Raw genomic sequence first — 20,461 nt, forward strand, 5'->3', positions numbered from 1 at the left:
GAAATTGAAGTTGGAGAGCAGAAAAAAATTCTTTGCAGGGAGAGTGCTCAGGCATTGGAATGGGCTGCCCAGAGACGGGGTGGGTTCTCTGCCCCTGGAGGTTTTTAAGGTGAGATTGGCCGTGGCACTGAGTGCCATGATCTGGTAAAGGGACTGAAGTTGGCCCAAGGGTTGGACTTGATGATCTCGGAGGTCTTTTCCAAACCAATCCATTCTATGATTCTATGAAATGGGGTATTCTGAAATTTAAATACTGTACAGCTCCTTTTGCATCTGACTTGATCCAGGAAACTTTTATAAAACTAAGAAAACTTTTACAAAACTAAGAAAACTTGTACAAAACTAAGAAGAGACACAGAGAGTAACTCAAGTCCTGCTGAGTTAAGGCATTCCTGGCACTCTGGACCCCTCGGTCTCAAGACACCTATAACAATTTGCCCACCAATGAGATCTAAAAGGTTAATAGAATATTCCAAGGCTGCAAAATTGAAATCAAAGTCATATTTTGCTCAAATTGACACCTCCCAAAGCCCAAAGCCAAGAGGTTGGACAAGAAACACAAAATCTCAGGGTACAAGTGTGACATCTTGAACTGAAAGTTCAGTTAAATAATGACGTGCCAACACATTTACCAGGTGATCCAAATCCTGGGGGAAAAAATGGTCTTTTTGGTTATTTCCTCCTTATGTTTTTCCCAACGGTTTATTATAAGGGAAGGGGGGCAAAGAGGGAGGGAGGGAGGGAGAAGGGGGGCAAAGAGGGAGGGAGGGAGGGAGGGAGAAGGGGGGCAAAGAGGGAGGGAGGGAGGGAGGGAGAAGGGGGGCAAAGAGGGAGGGAGGGAGGGAGGGAGAAGGGGGGCAAAGAGGGAGGGAGGGAGGGAGGGAGAAGGGGGGCAAAGAGGGAGGGAGGGAGGGAGGGAGAAGGGGGGCAAAGAGGGAGGGAGGGAGGGAGGGAGAAGGGGGGCAAAGAGGGAGGGAGGGAGGGAGGGAGAAGGGGGGCAAAGAGGGAGGGAGGGAGGGAGGGAGAAGGGGGGCAAAGAGGGAGGGAGGGAGGGAGGGAGAAGGGGGGCAAAGAGGGAGGGAGGGAGGGAGAAGGGGGGCAAAGAGGGAGGGAGGGAGGGAGGGAGGGAGAAGGGGGGCAAAGAGGGAGGGAGGGAGGGAGGGAGGGAGGGAGAAGGGGGGCAAAGAGGGAGGGAGGGAGGGAGGGAGGGAGGGAGGGAGGGAGGGAGGGAGGGAGGGAGGGAGGGAGAAGGGGGGCAAAGAGGGAGGGAGGGAGGGAGGGAGGGAGGGAGGGAGAAGGGGGGCAAAGAGGGAGGGAGGGAGGGAGAAGGGGGGCAAAGAGGGAGGGAGGGAGGGAGAAGGGGGGCAAAGAGGGAGGGAGGGAGAAGGGGGGCAAAGAGGGAGAGGGAAACGTGCTGAGGACAGGGAGCTTTATGATGACAACAGTTGCAGACACTGTGACATGGAAGGTCCCTGTATTTTACTGACAGTTCACTGAGTGAACAAAGATGTAATAAAATAGCCCCAAACTAAACTAGCATTATTTCATGTTTGCTTTTTTTTTTTAAATACCATAACATTCTACATCTTTCTAGCTGTTCCCTGACGTTATTTCACAACAGAGCAGGTGACTGACATTTAAATAAATGGAACTGCTCACTTAATCACAGCCTGGTGACCTCCCTTTGTTTAACCACAACACATGTGACCCTTCCTGCTCTTTCAAAAGCAACAAGTCCCGAGGAGGAGTTCAAGGGTGAAATCCCAGCCTCAGAAAATCTTAGAGAAACATGAACTTAGAACCAGACTTTGAGGCAGTGGCTGAGCTGAAAAGAGATTTATTTCACTGAACAGTAAAGACCATTACTTTGCTGTTTCATCAAGTAATTCCCACTTGCTTCATTGAAGCAATTTCAAAATTACAGGTGGAAGTTGCTCTTGAGTTTCATGGAGAACTGAACACATTCAGATCAATCCAATTGGCACAGGTGGGATTTCTTTTCCAGACTCTGATCCACAGAAGCTCCGTGTTGGCTTCAAAGCTGGATCCAAAGGCAGGAACACACACCTTGCTCTGCTACAAACACAGAATTACCTCTGATTTACCAATGCCTGAAGCATTCAAGTAACAAACAACCTGTCACTGCTTGTCCCTGAACTGTTTTAATGGGTTTATGTGATGAATTGAGCAATCCAAAACAGGAACAAAAGGCTGACCTTTGGGACTGGTTCAAATGTCTGGCACAGAAGTAACTCCACAAAAAGAGAAGTGTCCTCAAAGTAATCTCTCATCTCAATTGCTACTAAACATCCCAAAATACAGAATCCCAGAATGGTTTGGGTTGGAAAGGAAATTCAAGATCATCCAGTGCCACCCCTGCCATAGGCAGGGACACCTTCCACTATCCCAGGTTGCTCCAAGCCCTATCCAGCCTGGCCTGGGACACTCCCAAGGATGGGGCAGCCACAGCTTCTCTGCCCAACCTCTGCCAGGACCTGCCCACCCTCCCAGCCAACAATTCCTTCCCAATATCCCACCTCTCCCTGCCCTCTGGCAGTGGGAAGCCATTCCCTGTGTCCTGTCCCTTCATCCCTTGTCCCCAGTCCCTTTCCAGCTCTCCTGGAGCCCCTTTAGGCACTGGAAGGGGCTCTCAGGTGATCCCTGGAGCCTTCTCTTCTCCAGGTGACCCCCCCAGCTCTCCCAGCCTGGCTCCACAGCACAGGGGCTATACAGTACATGTTTTCCAAGAAGGACTTTTCTATTTAACAGAGCAATTTAATTAACATATCCACAATTGCTCAACACAGACCTGATCCTGATTGTCCAAGTCAAAATCCTAAAGCTCACCTTGTTGTGTTAAGAATGAGCAGCAAACACTCATAAAAAACCCCTTTGGACTGTTGAAACACGAAATGGCATCGCAGTTTTAATTCTTACCAGTTAAAATAATCCACCAAATTTCAATAGTTATGCTCTGGGGGGAAGCACTTCCACCAGCAGCCTTTGCTGCTGAAGCCACTGAGCTGGAGGAGTTTGTCCCTTATCAGCTCTTTGCCCACCCAGGGAGACCTGGAATTTTTGAGAGTGCATTAGGTGAAAGCTAAACCCACAAAAGAACAAGCTAAACCCACAAAAGACCAGCTGTGCCACGTGACAAACATGTGAGCACCTCCTCAAAGGTAAGAATGTGCTCCAAGCCCATGGACAGTCACGGGGCTTTGGCACAATCCCCCCTCTCAGCCCTTGTGCTCCTCAACTGGGCTTTGTTTCCACCAGCACCAACAATCACAACTAAGCAGTTGGAGCAAAAGGTTCTTATAACAGGAATATATTTAAAAAACTCAAGAGTGCACACCACAGACCTGCCACTAATGAACAACATGAAGCAGTTTAAGGACACAGTAACCTTTGATGTCAACTCCTTCCTTCTCTTCTGCAGGGATTGAGAAGGAATACACAGCTGGGGGCTGGTCACCAGTGCTGTCCCCAGGGGTCTGTGTTGGGTCCAGTCCTGTTTAACATCTTTAGTGATGATTTAGATGAGGGCATTGAGTCCATCAGGAGCAAATTTGCTGATGACACCAAGCTGGGAGGGAGTGTTGACCTGCTGGAAGGCAGGAGGGCTCTGCAGAGGGGTCTGGAGAGACTTGAGAGATGGGCTGATTCCAATGGGATGAAGTTCAACAAGGCCAAGTGCAGGTCCTGCCCTTTGGCCACCCCAACCCCCTGCAGCGCTCCAGGCTGGGCACAGAGTGGCTGGAGAGCAGCCAGGCAGAGGGACCTGGGGGGACTGAGGGACAGGAAGCTCAACAGGAGCCACCAGTGTGCCCAGGTGGCCAAGAAGGCCAAGGGGATCCTGGCCTGGATCCAAACTAGCATGGCCAGCAGGCCCAGAGCAGTGACCCTTCCCCTGGACTCTGCCTTGGGGAGGCCACACCTTGAGTGTTGTGTTCAGTTCTGGGCCCCTCAGTTGAGGCAAGAGATTGAGGGGCTGGAGCGGGGCCAGAGAAGAGCAACGAGGCTGGAGAAGGGACTGGAGCACAAGTGCTGTGGGGAGAGGCTGAGGGAGCTGGGGGTGTTTAGCCTGGAGAAGAGGAGGCTCAGAGGTGACCTCAGCACTGTCTGGAACTGCCTGAAGGGAAGTTCTGGCCAGGTGGGGGTTGGTCTCTTCTCCCAGGCACTCAGCAATAGGACAAGGGGGCATGATGGGCTCAAGCTCTGCCAGGGGAAATTGAAGTTGGAGAGCAGGAAAAAATTGTTTGCAGAGAGAGTGCTCAGGCATTGGAATGGGCTGCCCAGAGAGGGGGTGGATTCCCCACACCTGGAGGTTTTTAACCTGAGCTTGGCCGTGGCACTGAGTGCCATGATCTGGTAAAGGGACTGGAGTTGGCCCAAGGGTTGGACTTGATGATCTCGGGGGTCTCTTCCAACCCAACTGATTCTATGATTTTTTTTTTCTGTGCTCCCCTCCTAATCCCACTTCCTTCTTCTGTCTACCACACTGCAACTCCAAATTTCCCTACTCTTTCAGCCCCATGTTTAACTTTTTCCTTCATTTTTATCCCCCCCCGCCCCCCCCCGAAAATCACCACGATTTCCACAGAATCCCAGAATGGTTTTGTTTGGAAGGGACCTTAAAGACCATCTGGGGACCTCTTGCCATGGGCAGGGACACCTTCCATCAGCCCAGGTTGCTCCAAGCCCTGTCCAACCTGGCCTGGGACACTCGCAGGGATGGGGCAGCCACAGCTTCTCTGCCCAACCTGTGCCAGGGCCTGCCCACCCTCCCAGCCAGGAATTCCTTCCCAATATCCCATCAAACCCTGTCCTGTGTCAGTTTGAAGCCATTCCCTGTGTCCTGTCCCTCCATCCCTTGCCAAAGTCCCTTCCCAACTCAGATGCAGATTCTGCAAAATTTATTAAGGGTTTTATTTAAACAACAGTCCAGCTTTAGAGGGATATATTCCTCTCTACCCAGTTGCCCTGAATTTCAGGATAATTAGGATCTTTGTAGGGTTTATGCTCCTCTATACAATTTGACAATTCTATACTACAACTGTAGTTTCCTTCACCTCCAGTAGCCCTGCCTGGGATGCCACTGCATCCTGTGTTTCCTTCATCCCAGTGCTCACTAATCACTTGCTGTCTCTGGAGTTCCTCCTCTCCAGCTCCACTCCAGAGTGGCTGCAGCTCTTTGCAACCCCCTCAAACAGATCACATCACACCAGTGACCTTTTCCCTGCCCAGCACTCAAACCACGACTTCAGCTTTGCTTTTTTCACCCTTACAGACAGGACTCTGAGAACTGCTCGTGCTTCTTACTTTCACTTCTTGGTCTTTTGCAGATTTTTCCTCCATCTGGGCCTTGTGCTTAGTAACTGGCACAGTGTCAGCTCTTACAGGTCCCTGTTGTGCCCCTCTGAGAGCTCTGGACAAAGTTTCTCTTTGCTTTCAGTAGTTTTTCCCTAAAAAGTATCACAGACACATTAAAAAAATCACCTCTCATCTGTCTTTAATCCAACTCTGTCACCCCCAGATTAAATCCCATCCTATTTCTTTGATATCACCACTGTCCTATCAGTATTCAGGCCTGAATTAAGTCAGAACAGAACTCCTGATTCTTCTCATCCCACATTTTCTGACACCCTTTCACCCACAGCTTGTAACTCAAGTATTCCCAACATCCCTGCCTGTGTCCCTGTTGGTCACATCCAGCCAGGAAAAGTGCTGGACCACATCAAAGGGCAAACACAACTCTCTTTCTAAGCCACATCCATCCCCAGCTACTCTGCTGGAGCTGACACCATCCCCTGGGCAGGGATTCTGGTACTGTTTAAAACAGTAAGACAAGAGATTCATTTTGCTTAAACAGTGCTTGGAAATCACAGACACAAAAGCTGAGGGCAGGGAAGAAACTTGTCCTGAGACACATCCAAGCAAAGTGCTGACATTCCCCCTGTTCCATTAAAAGCAGCCTAAATGTCACAAGTTCTCTCTACTGAGAGAAGGTACCAGAGACCACAGACCAAACCAGAACATACAAATAAATGTAATTTAATGCATGGAAAACTCTGCAACTCTGAAAATTGTTTCACCTGTGTGTGAGATCACAGAATTTCAGACTGATTTGAGCTGGAAGGGACCTTAAAAACCATCTCATTCCACCCCCCTGCCATGGGCAGGGGCACCTTCCACTAACCCAGGTTGCTCCAAACCCCTTGGACACTTCAACACTTCCAGGCCTTTCATTAAGGAAGGAGCTGGACAAAACTAAGCTACAAGATGCTTAGTTTTAAAAGTGAGAACAGAAGAAAAAAAGTAAAACAGATTTTGAGTAGCAAAAGCAACACTTCACTTTTATCAAGGAAACCACCAGTGTTTTATTTGTAAAAGAGTAACACACCTGGAGATAAAAAAATCAATAAAATAGTATTCTGGACTTCAGTCTTCAATCAAAATGTCCTTTATACAGAGAAAATTATATAACCAGGTTCCAAGACTGTCCCACACACCCAAAATGACCTTCTAAGTGTGCTGCAAAGCAACCAAAACCACTGGTAAGACCAGACTAAAACAACTGAAAGTCTCAAACATCCTGATTTCCATCCTGCCTCATGCTGCTGTTTATGATACAAACCCATAGACTGAACCTGCAGCCTCAGAAGAAATATGGGACACTGATTAAAGCAGCCAGGCCTTGCAGGACCTCAGGTCTGGTTTAGGGTTGTCAAGCTGTAAAATGCCAAGATGCAAATTTATGCTGCCAGGAAGGCAGAAGCACCCAAAGCTCCTGCACAACACAGAGAAACTCTGAAATATGAATTGTTTAGTCTTGACAGCACAGCCCCAACAACCCCCAGTGACTGAGGCACAAAAGAGCTCCCACCCTGCTGCTCACATCCACCTCCTGCATCAAACAAGCACGTGGGTAAAACAAAACCCACTGAGAAAAGAGCCTTTGGTAACTATCTGGTGGCAACATCCACTCCTGGGCTCCAAAGCTTCCCAGGAATCTCGCCTGACTCCCAGTTCAGAGGGCAGGTGACACTGCCCTGGCACCCATCTCACTCTGCCAGGTGCTAATGCCACCCTCTCCCAGTTTACACAGCAGCTCTCAGGCTGCTTATAAAAGAAAATACCAGGGCTTGGATATTTCTTTCAGTCCAAGCTTGAAGGTGGTTGAAATGTATTTTTAAAGCTGCTCCATTCCAGCCTGAGCAGACAGATCTTAAAATTAAAACCCAGTGGTCCACTCTGTGTTTACAGGTGATCCAGGTTAGGGACAGTAAATTATCAGTTATATCAGCACATCTTCATCAAGGATAGTCACAGGGAACAAATTTCCTTTTAAAATACAAACAGAGGTATTTTACTTAATAGGCTTTGGCAACTGTTAGGTACAAAAACCATCTGGGTTAAAAACAAACAAACAAACAAAGCCCTCCACACCTGTGTCTGAGAGTAAAGTTATTTATCCCTCCCTAAAAGACAAAGCTCCTCAGGCTCCCCAAATGGCTTAGAAACACATAATGATGTTGTTCCTTCTCTCCACATATCATTACAGGTTTACAAAAGTCCAAGTTTAAAATCTACTGTCTCACAACAGACACCAGCCAAGGTGAGGAGTGTTCCCAACACACAGAAATCAAACTGGTGCATCAGGGAAACACAGGATGGTTTGGGTTGGAAAGGACCTTAAAGATCACCCAGTTCCACCCCCTGCCATGGGCAGGGACACCTTCCACAACAAGCCCAGGTTGCTCCAAGTCCCCTCCAACCTGACCCTGGAACACGCTGGGATGAAGAAAACTACCTGGAGAGTGAGTGTTTTTTAGAAAACACCACAAGAACAAAATACAGACAACTTGACGACATAACCTTGGGAAAAAAGGAAGGAAAAGGCAAATACCAGACAGGACAACAACTGCATGGAGCAAACTCACAAGGCAAGGAACTGCAGAATCACCCAGAAACTCACAGGCCATGGATTGAACAGACTCAGGACTTTGAAAACTGGACTGAGTAACTCTACAGAAAGATTGTTATAAAGAAATCCTCTAGAACTGGGAGGGCAGAAAAGGGCTGGATAATTTAAGATTTAAACAGAAGACCTCTGTATAAAATGTCACTCATTATTTCCACAGAAAACAAGCAGCAGCCCAGCTCCAAGTTACTCATTCATCTGAAAACCTGCACTAATAATTTTCATTCTCTTGCACCATTTTTGCTGCATCTACAATACTAATTAAATAACTCCCAGAGGTCACAAGGTAAGGATTAAATTCTCAGTAATTAATCTGCTCAAATTATACCTCAGGCTGATATTCCTGATGTTACCAATGAATCCTGTGGTGAGCTTTAAAGATGGGGAGGGAAAAAATATTTCAGTACATGCCCAGCTGTAATCAACATTTCCCTGGCATTAAGATGTCCCAAGAGCTGAGAACTGTCAGCTGAGGAACCAACTGCTCAGTGTTGTAGCTCTGTGACAGCAGCCTCCCCTGGAGCACAGCACATACAGGAAAAAGAGCAAAATAGCAAAGATAAAACCTTTTGACTTTTGCTCTGAACTGAACCATGAATCAGCAAAACCAGCCAGCAGTTTCTGTCCTCTTCAACCTGCACCTCAGCACATTTTAAGTCGGTTGTGCTCATTGTACTTCATGCCTGTGTGGTCAGAGAGGAGGATTCTCCTGCCTTACTCATGGGCTGGTGTAAGAGCTGGTTTGTCACCACCAGCTCCCTCCCACACCAAGGCAGACCAGCCTGGCAGCTCCCCTTTGGGTCCAGAATTAGCAACACGCTATCCAATGGGAATAATCTGGGAATAATGGCTGCACCAAGGCCTTCAAACACACAGATGAGGCTGAATCCCTGGGACCTGCCCCTGCTGTTCTCTCAGGTCTGGATGCAGCAACTGGGAGGGAAGAGCACCCATGGACACAGGGAACAGAGGCAAGGAAATGCGCAGGTGAAAGTGAAGTTAAACCACAAGTCAATGAAAGACCCTTGAAACACCAAAAGATGATCTTAGACTTATAAAGGAGTGGACCTGCTAACAAGAAAAGACTTGAGCACTCCCCTTAATCAGCTTTCTGAGGACTAGAAATCATCCCCGCCATTAGTCCGCTCAGGACCATGAGTTTATTTCTCCCCTGCCTCTGTACTAACCTCTGGGAATGTCTCCTTCCAAGCACCAGAAATCATCTCTGCACAGCCTATGCTGTCATTTGAAACATCTGCTCCTCAAGCTTAATGAGACTGAATCAGCTTCCAAAATGGACAAGGCACAGTGTCAAGAAATTAAACCCTTAAGCTGCTGACGAGTGCAGTCTCTTGCTCCCATTACCAGGAGCAATCCTGCCTCACCTGACAGCTCTGCTCATGCCTTCCCCTCTCTCCCCATGGCACAGCTACAAGGATGGCAGCAGTTTCCTCATCCCTGGGATGACCTGCATCTTCTCTTCCCAGTAACCACGTATGGAGTGCCAACAGCAGGGGCTTCATGGTGGTGACAGGGGGAAAACCACCTCCATTTTCTGCTCAAGTGGAACAAAAAGTGCCCAGGTTCCTCTAACTCAAAAGATGTGTGGACTGAGACTTCTGCTCACTCTTCAGGCTCAGTGTCTGCAGGGGCAGGGATGTGAAAGACAAATGGCCACACAAATGAGATGTATCACCCAGTATTGTCATTTATGGCTCTCCTTCCTGTAAAGCCACTGATAAATAAGAAGGAAATGAACCAAAAGCCCTGGTTTTCACCTCTGAAACATTTCTGCTGTTCCTCTGTGACTCCCACCTGAGTCTCAAAAATAGGCAGAGGAGACCAGGGAAACCTGCTTGTCCCTCTCCCAAGCCCACTGCAGGACATGCTCAGTTACTCTGCAGTTCACTCTACTCCATAACATACCCCTTGTCCTTGAAGGAAGGCAGTTGGAAATCAAGTCCTCATGGACAGAGGGTGAGCAGTGGCACAGCTTGTCAGCTCCAGGAAAGCAGGTGCTCACTTGTCCAGTGAGATCCTGGGAAACATTCCACCGAAGGAAGGGGCAGAGAGCTGGAAGTGTCTGCTCTTTTTTCATCTCTGTGCCCCAGGGCCCCTCTCCTCCAGCAAAGGACACATGAATGGAAGGGGAAGGGTGGGAGAGGGTGTATCCCCACCTCATTTTGAAATTGAGGGCATGAAGCAAATTCCCCTCTATTGGAAGGGTAACAATTAAGGGCCAGGTGTGTGTGAGGTGCCTGTTGCAACCCCTCCAACAGAAAGGAGGAGAAATCCCATTTCACAGTCCCTGCCAGCTGACAGGTGATGGCAAAGGAAATACAAAGCACAGTAGCATTTCCCTAGAGGAGAGGACCAGGGTCACAGAGGTGAAGCCAGGTATCAGCCCTTTCTTCCATCCTTCCTCACAAATGATGAAGGATCAGAAGTGTGTGTGTGGTGGGCAGGCAGGGGACAAACACCTGATGTTTCTACCCTGCTCCTTCTGAAGGGAGAGTGAGCAGAAAGGGAAAGGGGGGGGAGTGCTGAAGCTGAACATCCACTCTCACACTTTGCTTAGGAAAAGGGAAGGGAAGAAGGTTCTCAGCCACCTTCCCTCCCATTTTCTTCCACACATGCCAAGAAATGAGAGGATACCCAGACCTCCCTTTTCCATGTCTCTGTATGCCAGGTGTGAATGCCCCAAATCACCTCCCTCAGGTGTGAGTGCACAGGGAGGTGAGACAGGCAAAAATGCTCAGTTCCCTTTGCAGCTAGAAGTGACTAAAGTGCTCAGAACACCCTTGATTGGGGGCAGGAGGGTACCCAGTACATCTCAGCTTCCAGGGGGAAGGGAAGGCTGGAAGGCTGGTAGAGTGTGCCCTTTTCCTTGTACATGCTCAGGGATGCCCACGTCGCTTCCCTGATGAACGTGACTGGGATAAACGAGTCACGTTCCCTTCGCTCCCCATCACACCCCTGAGACTTGGAAGGGGAATTCCCAGTCCCTCCTCGCTCAGGCGTGTGCGGTGGGTACGTCGCATCCACTCTCCTTGGGGAGGATTTTGTCCTGTACCCCTCACACAGGAACATACAGGCCGGGTCTGTTTGACAGGGAGCGCTCAGATCTCCCTTTCCCTACGGGGTTGCTCCGGAGGGGCAGGAGGAGCCACGCGGTGTCCCCACAGCAGGGTCACCCTGTGCCGGCTCTGCGCGCACGGGGGATGCCCAGCATCCCTCGCAGGGAGCAAGGCACAGCCGAGTCACCTCCTGTGACCCCCAGCATCCCTCGTAGGGAGCGAGGGACAGCCCGGCCACCACCCGTGACCCCCTGCATACCTCGTAGAGAGCGAGGGACAGCCCGGCCACCCCCCGGGATCCCTCGGCATCCCCGTTGGGGACTCACGGTTCCAATAGACGGGGTAACTCTCGGCGCTGGCCACATCCACCTCGTAGAGCCCGCTCCGCACGCACACCGGCTCCACGGCCGCCGCCTCCCCGCCGCCGCCGCTGCCCAGGGCGCGGAACGCCAGCTCGATCCGCAGCGAGTCGTACCCGATGAAGGGCTTCCAGGTCTTGCGGTCCTCCCGGTAGAACCAGCGCACCTCCTCGGCGCCGAGCTCCCGCACCACCTCATAGCGGGGCCGGCCGCCGCCCGGCCGCCGCCTCTCGGGCAGCGCGGTGGCCGCCAGCGAGAAGCCGCTGCCGCCGCTGTCGCTGCTGCCCAGCGCCGCGCCCTCGCCCTCGCTGCCCTCGCCGCCGGTGCCCGTCGAGTACCGCAGCGACGCGCCGGACTCGGCCGAGTCGAAGTCGCCGCCGGTGGCCTCGTCGCTGAGGCTGCGCTGCCGCGGCGGCACCGCCGACTCGGGGTCGCCCTCGGAGGAGGAGGTGGAGAGCGCGGCGCGGAGCGGCGGCTGCGGCCGGCGGGGCGGGCGGGCGCGGGCAGCCGCCTCCTCCTGCTGCTGCTGCTGCTCCGCCGCTTCCTCCTCGTAGCCGCTGGCGGAGCCGGGCAGGTCCCAACCGCCCTGGGGCGAGCCGGGCTCGGGGTAATCCATGCCGCAGCGCGCCCTGCCCGGCGGGGCCGCCGAGCCTCGCCCCGCCCGCCCCCGCGCCGGCCGCTCCGCCCAGCCCGGCTGCGCTGCCGGCCCCGCTCCGCTCCGCCCGCCCGGCTGTGCCCGCCCAACCCCAGCTGCGCTCCCGGCCCCGCTCCGCCCGCCCGGCTGTGCCCGCCCAACCCCAGCTGCGCTCCCGGCCCCGCTCCGCCCGCCCGGCTGTGCCCGCCCAGCCCCGCTGCGCTCCCGACCCCGCTCCACTCCGCCCGCCCGGCTGTGCCCGCCCAGCCCCGCTGCGCTCCCGACCCCGCTCCGCCCGCCCGGCTGTGCCCGCCCAGCCCCGCTGCGCTCCCGGTTCCGCCCGCCCGGCTGTGCTCGCCCAGCCCCGCTGCGCTCCCGGTTCCGCTCCGCTCCGCCCGCCTGGCTGTGCCCGCCCAGCTCCGGCTGCGCTCCCGGTTCCGCCCGCCCGGCTGTGCTCGCCCAGCCCCGCTGCGCTCCCGGCCCCGCTGCCGCTGCCGCTGCCGCAGCCGCCTGCGGGCGGGCGGGCGAGGAGAGGCGCTGCATCGTCACGGGCGGCGCGACGCGGGCGGGGCGGGAGCGGCGGCGGAGGGGACGGAGCGGAGGGGTCACAGAGCATGGCGGGGTGGGAGGCGGCGTGTGTGGCGCTCTGGCACAGCAGTGTGACCCGATGTCTGTGTGTGACACCGAGTGTGTCACCCTGCGTGTGTGTGACACTGAGAATGTCACCCTGCGTGTGTGTGACACCAAGTTTGTAATCCTGCGTGTGTGTGACACCCAGTATGTCATCCTGCATGTGTGTGACACCGAGTTTGTCACCCTACGTGTGTGTGACACAAGTTTGTCACCCTGTGTGTGTGTGTGACACAGTTTGTAACCCAGTATGTGTTTGGCACTGAATTTGTCACTCTGCGTGTGTGTGACACCAAGTATGTCATCCTGTGCGTGTGTAACACTGAGGTTTGTCACCCTGCACGTGTGACACCAAGTATGTCATCCTGTGTGTGTGTGACACTGAGTTTGTCACCCTGCACGTGTGTGACACTGAGAATGTCACCCTGCACGTGTGTGACACTGATAATGTCACCCTGCACGTGTGTGACACAGAATGTCACCCTGCATGTGTGTGACACTCAGACACAGCCAGTAACGCTGTGTGTGAGATGTGCTCAGACAGGGTGTAAAGCTCTGTGTGTGTGTGTGAAGGACACACTCAGATCGTACCACTGTCTGCGTGTGTGTGACAACAACAGAATAGGTTATGTTGACATGGAAAGGACCCACAAGGATTATGGAGTCCAACTCCTGGCTCTGCACAGGACAGCCCCAAGAGTCACACCCTGTGTCTGAGAGGATCACCCAAAAGTTCCTTGAGCTCTGGCAGCCTTGATGCTGTGACCACTGCCCAGGGGAGCCTGTTCAGTGCCCACCACCCTCTGGGGCAAGAACCTCTTCCTGACCCAACCTAAACCCCCCTGATGCAACTTCAGGCCATTCCCTGGTCCCCACAGAGCAGAGATCAGTGCCTGCCTCTCCCCAGGAAGTTGTCTGCAGTGAGGTCTCCCCTTGGTCTCCTCCAGGCTAAACATACCAAGTGCCCTCAGCTCTCCTCACACGCTTCCCCTCAGGGCCCTTCCCCATCTTCCTTGTCTCATTTGGATTCTCTCTAAGACCTTAATATCTTTCTTATATTGCTGTAATGCTATGCGTGTGACACCCGCAGACACAGCGTGTAACTGTGTGTGTGACACAGACCGTAACACTGTGTGAGACCCTGGCACAGCCTGTGACCCTGTATGTTTGTGACACCCAGAGACACTGTGTGAAACCCTGTCTGTATGTGTGACACCCTTAGGCATGGATTGTAACTGTCTTTGTGTGTGTGACACCCTCAGGCACAGCCTGCGACCCTGTCTGTGTGTGTGTGACACCCTCAGGCACAGCCTGTGACCCTGTCTGTGTGTGTGACACCCTCAGGCACAGCCTGCGACCCTGTCTATGTGTGTGACACCCTCAGGCACAGCCTGTGACCCTGTCTGTGTGTGTGTGACGTGACATCCTCAGGCACAGCCTGTGACCCTGTCTGTGTGTGTGACACCCTCAGGCACAGCCTGTGACCCTGTCTATGTGTGTGACACCCTCAGGCACAGCCTGTGACTCTGTTTATGTGTGTGACACCCTCAGGCACAGCCTGTGACTCTGTTTATGTGTGTGTGACACTCTCAGGCACAGCCTGTGACCCTGTCTGTGTGTGTGACACCCTCAGGCACAGCCTGTGACCCTGTCTATGTGTGTGACACCCTCAGGCACAGCCTGTGACTCTGTTTATGTGTGTGACACCCTCAGGCACAGCCTGTGACTCTGTTTATGTGTGTGTGACACTCTCAGGCACAGCCTGTGACCCTGTCTGTGTGTGTGACACCCTCAGGCACAGCCTGTGACCCTGTCTATGTGTGTGACACCCTCAGGCACAGCCTGTGACTCTGTTTATGTGTGTGTGACACTCTCAGGCACAGCCTGTGACCCTGTCTGTGTGTGTGACACCCTCAGGCACAGCCTGTGACCCTGTCTATGTGTGTGACACCCTCAGGCACAGCCTGTGACTCTGTTTATGTGTGTGACACCCTCAGGCACAGCCTGTGACCCTGTCTGTCTGTGTGTGTGTGACACTCTCAGGCACAGCCTGTGACCCTGTGTATGTGTGTGTGTGTGACACCCTCAGGCACAGCCTGTGACCCTGTCTGTGTGTGTGTGTGACACCCTCAGGCACAGCCTGTGACCCTGTCTGTGTGTGTGACACCCTCAGGCACAGCCTGTGACCCTGTGTATGTGTGTGTGACACCCTCAGGCACAGCCTGTGACCCTGTCTGTCTGTGTGTGTGTGACACCCTCAGGCACAGCCTGCAGCTGTGTGTGTGTGAGACACCCTCAATTCCAATAAAAAGCCCCCTAGTTCTGTGTGTGACACCCCCAATCACACTCGGCTTGTGTGAGACTCCAGCTCAACACCCCAACAACTGAGCAGGGAGAAGGTGTGACATCTCTTTTCCTTCAGCCATGCATTTCCCAGTTGTGTAGAGGGGTGTGTGAGACAGGCATATCCCTTGGCTCCATGAATGACAGGCACCTTGAACTACAGCCTGTGTGGGCAAGACCCCTAAATCCCACCCTGCTGCCTCATGGTCATTATGATGGTCACCAACATGGCCTGTAGCCCTCTGTGAGGGTGACACCCAGACATGTTGAAGCACAACCTGCAGCCTCACAGGTGGACAAGGTCCCTTGAAACACACCCTGCAGCCCAGTGTGAGTGTGATGGGCACCCCTAAAACACAAACCCCAGCTTGGTGTGTTTATGGCTCCTGAAGCAACCCTCTTCTGAGTGTGGCCATCAACCCCAAGACATGAACTGTGTCCCCATATGGGTGACAGATGCTCTTAAAGCCCATCTTGCACCCTTGTGTGTGTGTGAGAGTGTGTGCATCCTGCAGCCCTGTGGGGATTGGTGTCTGTGTGTGAGACCCCCCAAAACTTCCTGCTGCCTTTGAGAAGGTTCCTGACACCCCCAGCACTCATCCTGCTGCTTTGTAGGGATCACCTCACATCCCCAGTACCCATTTTGATGCCTTTTGGGGGGTTGCTGGTATGTCCAGCACTCACCCTGCTGTCTTGGGGGGTACCTGACATCCCCAGCACTCACCCTGCTGTCTTGGGAGTACCTGACACCCCCAGCACTCACCCTGCTGCTTTGTAGGGGTGTCACACCCTGTGACTACCAGAGTTCAACAGGGATCCCTCCTGTGTGCACCTCTACACTTCACACCAAGGAAACCCCACGGGTTGTAGGGAGGGATAGTCATGCACAAGGTGACACTTTGGATGAAATGTCCTCTCCGGGCTGAACACCTGGTCAGGTTTGATCTCTGCTCACTGGTGTGACCCTCCTTTTCCCTTCAGTCAGGCACTTCTCTGTTGTGTAGGAGGCTGTGTGAGACTGGCATACCCCAAACACACACTCTGCACACTAACACGGGCTCAACAACCTGGAGTCACCCTTGTACAAGAGAAACACCACTCCTCCAAGTACCAGCTATGCACCCCAAAATCAGAGGAGTTGGGCTTCACCTGCACTTGTTTGCATGTGAGAGAGACAGAAAGTAATTTCCACCTCCAATACACACCCTCTTAAGTCAACAGGAGAGGGTGTTGAAATGCCTATCTGTGATAAAACACCTGGCAGGCTGCAGCAGGAACAAGGATGAGGGACGGTGTCCAGATTTTACACCTGTGTGGGACAGCTCCCTGTCCCAACACACACCTTCCAGCCAAGTGAGGGGCAGTGATGGATCACCTCCACGGTGCCAGTTTCTCCCCAGCATCCTTTCTCATAGTGTGGGCAGGAGACTCCCAGAAACACACCCTGGCTTACTGGGGTGGGTTCATCTGTTTGTGAGACAACCCTCCCCTTTTTGCAACATGCCCAGGAGGAAGGAGGCAGTGAGAGGGATGAGTGATCCTCCTATCTCAGGAACACCTGGACGGGTGAGGGAGCTGATACCTGCACCTCTGTTACTCCTCTGTGGACCATGTCCCTGTGCCTTTCTCACATACACATCACAGCTGGTGGGTCTGTGGCCACCAGCCATGTCAATCCTGCAGAATCACAGAGTCACTGAGGTTGGAAAAGAACTCTGAGATAATCAAGTCCAACCTGTGCCCGATGCCCACCTTGGCACCCAGCTCAGAGCACTGAGTGCCATGGCCAGTTGATTCTTCAACACCTCCAGGGGTGGGGACTCCACCACCAAACTGAGCAGTCCAATCCCTTTCCAGGAAAAAATTCTTCCTGATGTCCAATCTCAACCTCAATCTCCCCGTTTCCTCTTGTCACTAGTTGTCTTGGATAAGATTCTGACACCCCCCCCCCCAATCCCTCAGCTCTCCCCTCCTGGCAGGGATTGCAGAGCCAGAAGGACCCCCCTGAGCCTCCTTTTCTCCAGGCTGAGAACCCCAGCTACCTCAGCTGCTCCTGCTGCTCCAGCCCCTTTCCCAGCTCTATTCCTTTCTCTGGACATGCTCCAGTCTCTCAATGGTTTCCTTGTACTGAGGGGCCCAAAACTGAAATCAGAATTTGAGATGTGCCCTGACCAGTGCCCAGCACAGGGGGACAGTCACTGCCCTGGTCCTGCTGCCACACTATTGCTGGTACAGGTCATATGCCATTGGCCTTCTTGTCCACCTGGGCACACCTGGGCTCATGTCCAGCTGCTGTCACAGCACCCCCAGGGTCCTTTCCCACTGGGCAGCTCTCCAGGTGCTCTGCCCCCAGCCCTGAGCACTGCACGGGGTTGTTGTGACCAACATCCTGATGGGGGGCTGTGGCTGTGTGATGATTGTACCCCCAATCCCACTTTCACATCCACACCCACACACATTTTCCTAAGGTATGGACAGAGGAAGGGGAGGGACTGGATGCCACTCCTGCCTGTGAATTACTCAAAGCACCCAACTGCCTGTGCTGGCCTGTGGTGGATGTTGTGTGTGTGTGAATGTCCTACACATTCATGTGTCACCACCCCTAAATGTCTGTGTGTGTGATTCTCCTTCTGTATTTACAGCAAAAGCCCCACTGTGAGCTGTGGGGAAAAAAACAGGATACAGAGCATGTGTTCCCTGATTCCCCCTTCTGCCTGTCTCCATCCTCCAGTCTGCAGTGACAAGGGGACTTCTGTGCATTGCACATTGTTGGATGTCCAAAAATAGGCCTCTGCCCTGCCTCCTGTGTCTGCTTTCAGTCAGGGAATCCTGTTAATGGACTGTGGTAAAACCCAGAGAGAGGCCAGATTGAGTTCAGGCTGGAAGGGAAGGTGAAGCTTTTAAAAATGTTCACTGCTTGGCGTGGTGTTTCCCTGAGTCATTAAATCCTGCTGAAAGCCTGCACATGGATCCTTGGCTGCACCAGCAGCACTCTGCAAACCTAAAAGCTCCAAGAACCTTGTTAATTCAGCCACAGGAGCTTTGTGCATGTTTATTCTGTCTTTTCAGATGGATAAAGAGAGGAAAAAGAGAGGAGGTAGACAAGGAGCAAGCAAGAAGTCAGGGAAGAGGCTGTGCTGGGGTGTTTGGTCCCATTGCTCTACCAAAAGGGATATGATCTGTTTGTTTAACTCATCTTTTGCATTTCTAATGAACTGCACAAGGTAATCTCATCCTGAAGCCTTGTCCCAGATTTTTCTCCACAGTGGGGAAGAAAAATGGAATGTTATCTTGTAGATTGCTTTGTAGACACAGATTTTAGGATTCTCACTTTTTGTCCCCATTACCATCAAAGCCAGTGGAATTTCACCATCTTTTCCTTCATCAAGTGTTTCATGCTTCATGTCATCCTACTCACATTCTCTCTCCTTTTGCTCCTTGTCTGAGATCAAGGGAGGATTGTCCAAATGAACAAGGGGCACTTCAAATGTTTTCTTTACTTATTTTATATATTCTTTCAGATTATGGAATCACAGAATGGTTTGGGTTGGAAGAGAGCTTAAAGACTATTTAGTTACACCCCGTGCCATGGGCAGGGACACCTCCCACCAGCCCAGGTTGCTCCAAGCCCTGTCCAGCCTGGCCTGGGACACTCCCAGGGATGGGGCAGCCACAGCTTCTCTGGGAAACCTGTGCCAGGGCCTGCCCACCCTCACAGTCAAGAATTCCTTCCCTATATCCAATCTAACTCTGTCCTTGGGCAGTAGGAGGCCATTCCCTCTTGTCCTGTCCCTCCATGCCTTGTCCCAAGTCCCTCTTCACCTCTCTTGGAGCCTCTTTTGGCACTGGAAGGGGCTCTCAGGTCACCCTGGACCCTCCTCTTCTCCAGGCTGAACAACCGTGCACTTACTTGAGCTGCCACCAGTGATGATTTGATTTATTTTTGATGAACAGTTCTGGGGGCACAAGTCTGCTCTCCAAGATGCAGATGCTACAGTCACTGGGCACAGTCTCTCTGTGGACAATTGGTAGAAAGACTGAGCAGTACTGGTTCCTCCTCCTCCTCCTCCTCCTCCTCCTCCTCCTCCTCCTGATGAAGCTGAACCTCAGGACAGGGTTGTGATGTGACTGTTCTTCATCATAGCTGCCTTGGAGACCTACAGAGACACATTGCCTGAAAACTGGTTTATTGAAAGCAAATTGAAGGGAACCCCAGAACCTGGAGCCTCTCCTGGAGGAGTTCCCATGGCTTTCATTTTGATTTTGTGAGGTCTTTGCTGGGATGGACTGGTATGAGTGAAGTTGTGAGCCCAGAACTCTCTCATTTGAGCTCAAAAATGGAGTATTTCTCCCTTTTTAGTGTTAGCAGCTCTGGGCTCACAGATGTGGAGCAGCTGGAAACTTCCTGACATGACAGGACTCCAGTTCCATCAGCACAGGGTTACAAGAAATGAAAAATAAGACCAAAACTATAACCTTGATTTACCTTCAGAGAAGGAAAGCTTCCTTAGAGTGGAACAAATGTGGAAGTTTTAAAGCAAAGTTACCTTTATTTTGAAATGTTATTTATGTAACACTGTGATTTTCCATACAGATCCTGGTGGGTCCCTTCCAACTCAGGATATTCTATTCTACAACTAAGAGTGGCAGGGACAGTGATCCTTCTATCATGAGACCTTCAAAGAAGACTTCCACATATCTATAGCTATCTTTATACCTATATCTATGTCTATCTATCTACTTTTCTATCTATGTATCCATATTTCCTTTCTGCAGTGTAAATGTGTTTGGGAACTTACTGGGAAGGAGATAAGGAGGCTCCCAAGGATCTTCCTTTGTCCAAGAGGAAAAGGTACCACAAAAGTAAATATATCAATATATAAGGATTCTGTGACTTTAAACTCATGCTACCAAGTTCTCCTGATTATCCTCATCCCATCAGTCTCTGTTTACAAGACAAGCTACTTCCATCAGTACAATTTTAAGTAATGAAACTACTCCCAGTTTACAAATGATGTGATCATCTTGTATTTTCTTGCAGTTCCCTTATAAAGCACCATGAATAGCACAAGTGCAAGTGCTTGCAAGAGTCCATTAGCAACAGCCTTTACCCATTGATGAATCCTTTATTACAAAGCCATTTTAAGATCTTTCCATTAGCTATTTTTAAACCATTTGTTATGCACCCATATTGATTTTGTGTCTATATTTTTGTACTGTGCAGCACTGAGTCAACACCCTTCCTGCTATCAGCTGGACCTGGGATTTTATTAAAGAACAAGATGAAGTTTGCTCTTGGACAGGAACCATTTCCCACAAAAACTGGTGATTGCTGTTCCACTACATCCCCACTCTCCATCTCCCTATTAACTGGTACAAACCACTTCATTATACCCAGGTCAGGAGCGAAGTTGGACTCGCCAGCCTGAAATTA

The 20,461-nt window shown here is 51.8% G+C and overlaps 1 protein-coding gene across 2 annotated transcripts in view; it reads right to left on the bottom strand.

Moving 5' to 3' along the window:
• DDHD1 (DDHD domain containing 1) overlaps window positions 1-12,126 on the bottom strand; it is a 71,365-nt gene extending 59,239 nt beyond the window's left edge. The window contains exon 1 of one of the 2 annotated variants that reach the window (XM_071557235.1): window positions 11,388-12,126. In XM_071557235.1, the coding sequence (XP_071413336.1) occupies window positions 11,388-12,036 (649 nt within the window). In that variant the 5' untranslated portion in view covers window positions 12,037-12,126. The remainder of the gene's footprint in view (window positions 1-11,387) is intronic. The other variant, XM_071557236.1, reaches the window with a different exon arrangement.
• Between the last annotated feature and the right edge of the window lie 8,335 nt (window positions 12,127-20,461).

This window comes from Pithys albifrons, chromosome 6 (assembly GCF_047495875.1).
Source record: "Pithys albifrons albifrons isolate INPA30051 chromosome 6, PitAlb_v1, whole genome shotgun sequence".
NCBI classification, from domain to species: Eukaryota; Metazoa; Chordata; class Aves; order Passeriformes; family Thamnophilidae; genus Pithys; species Pithys albifrons.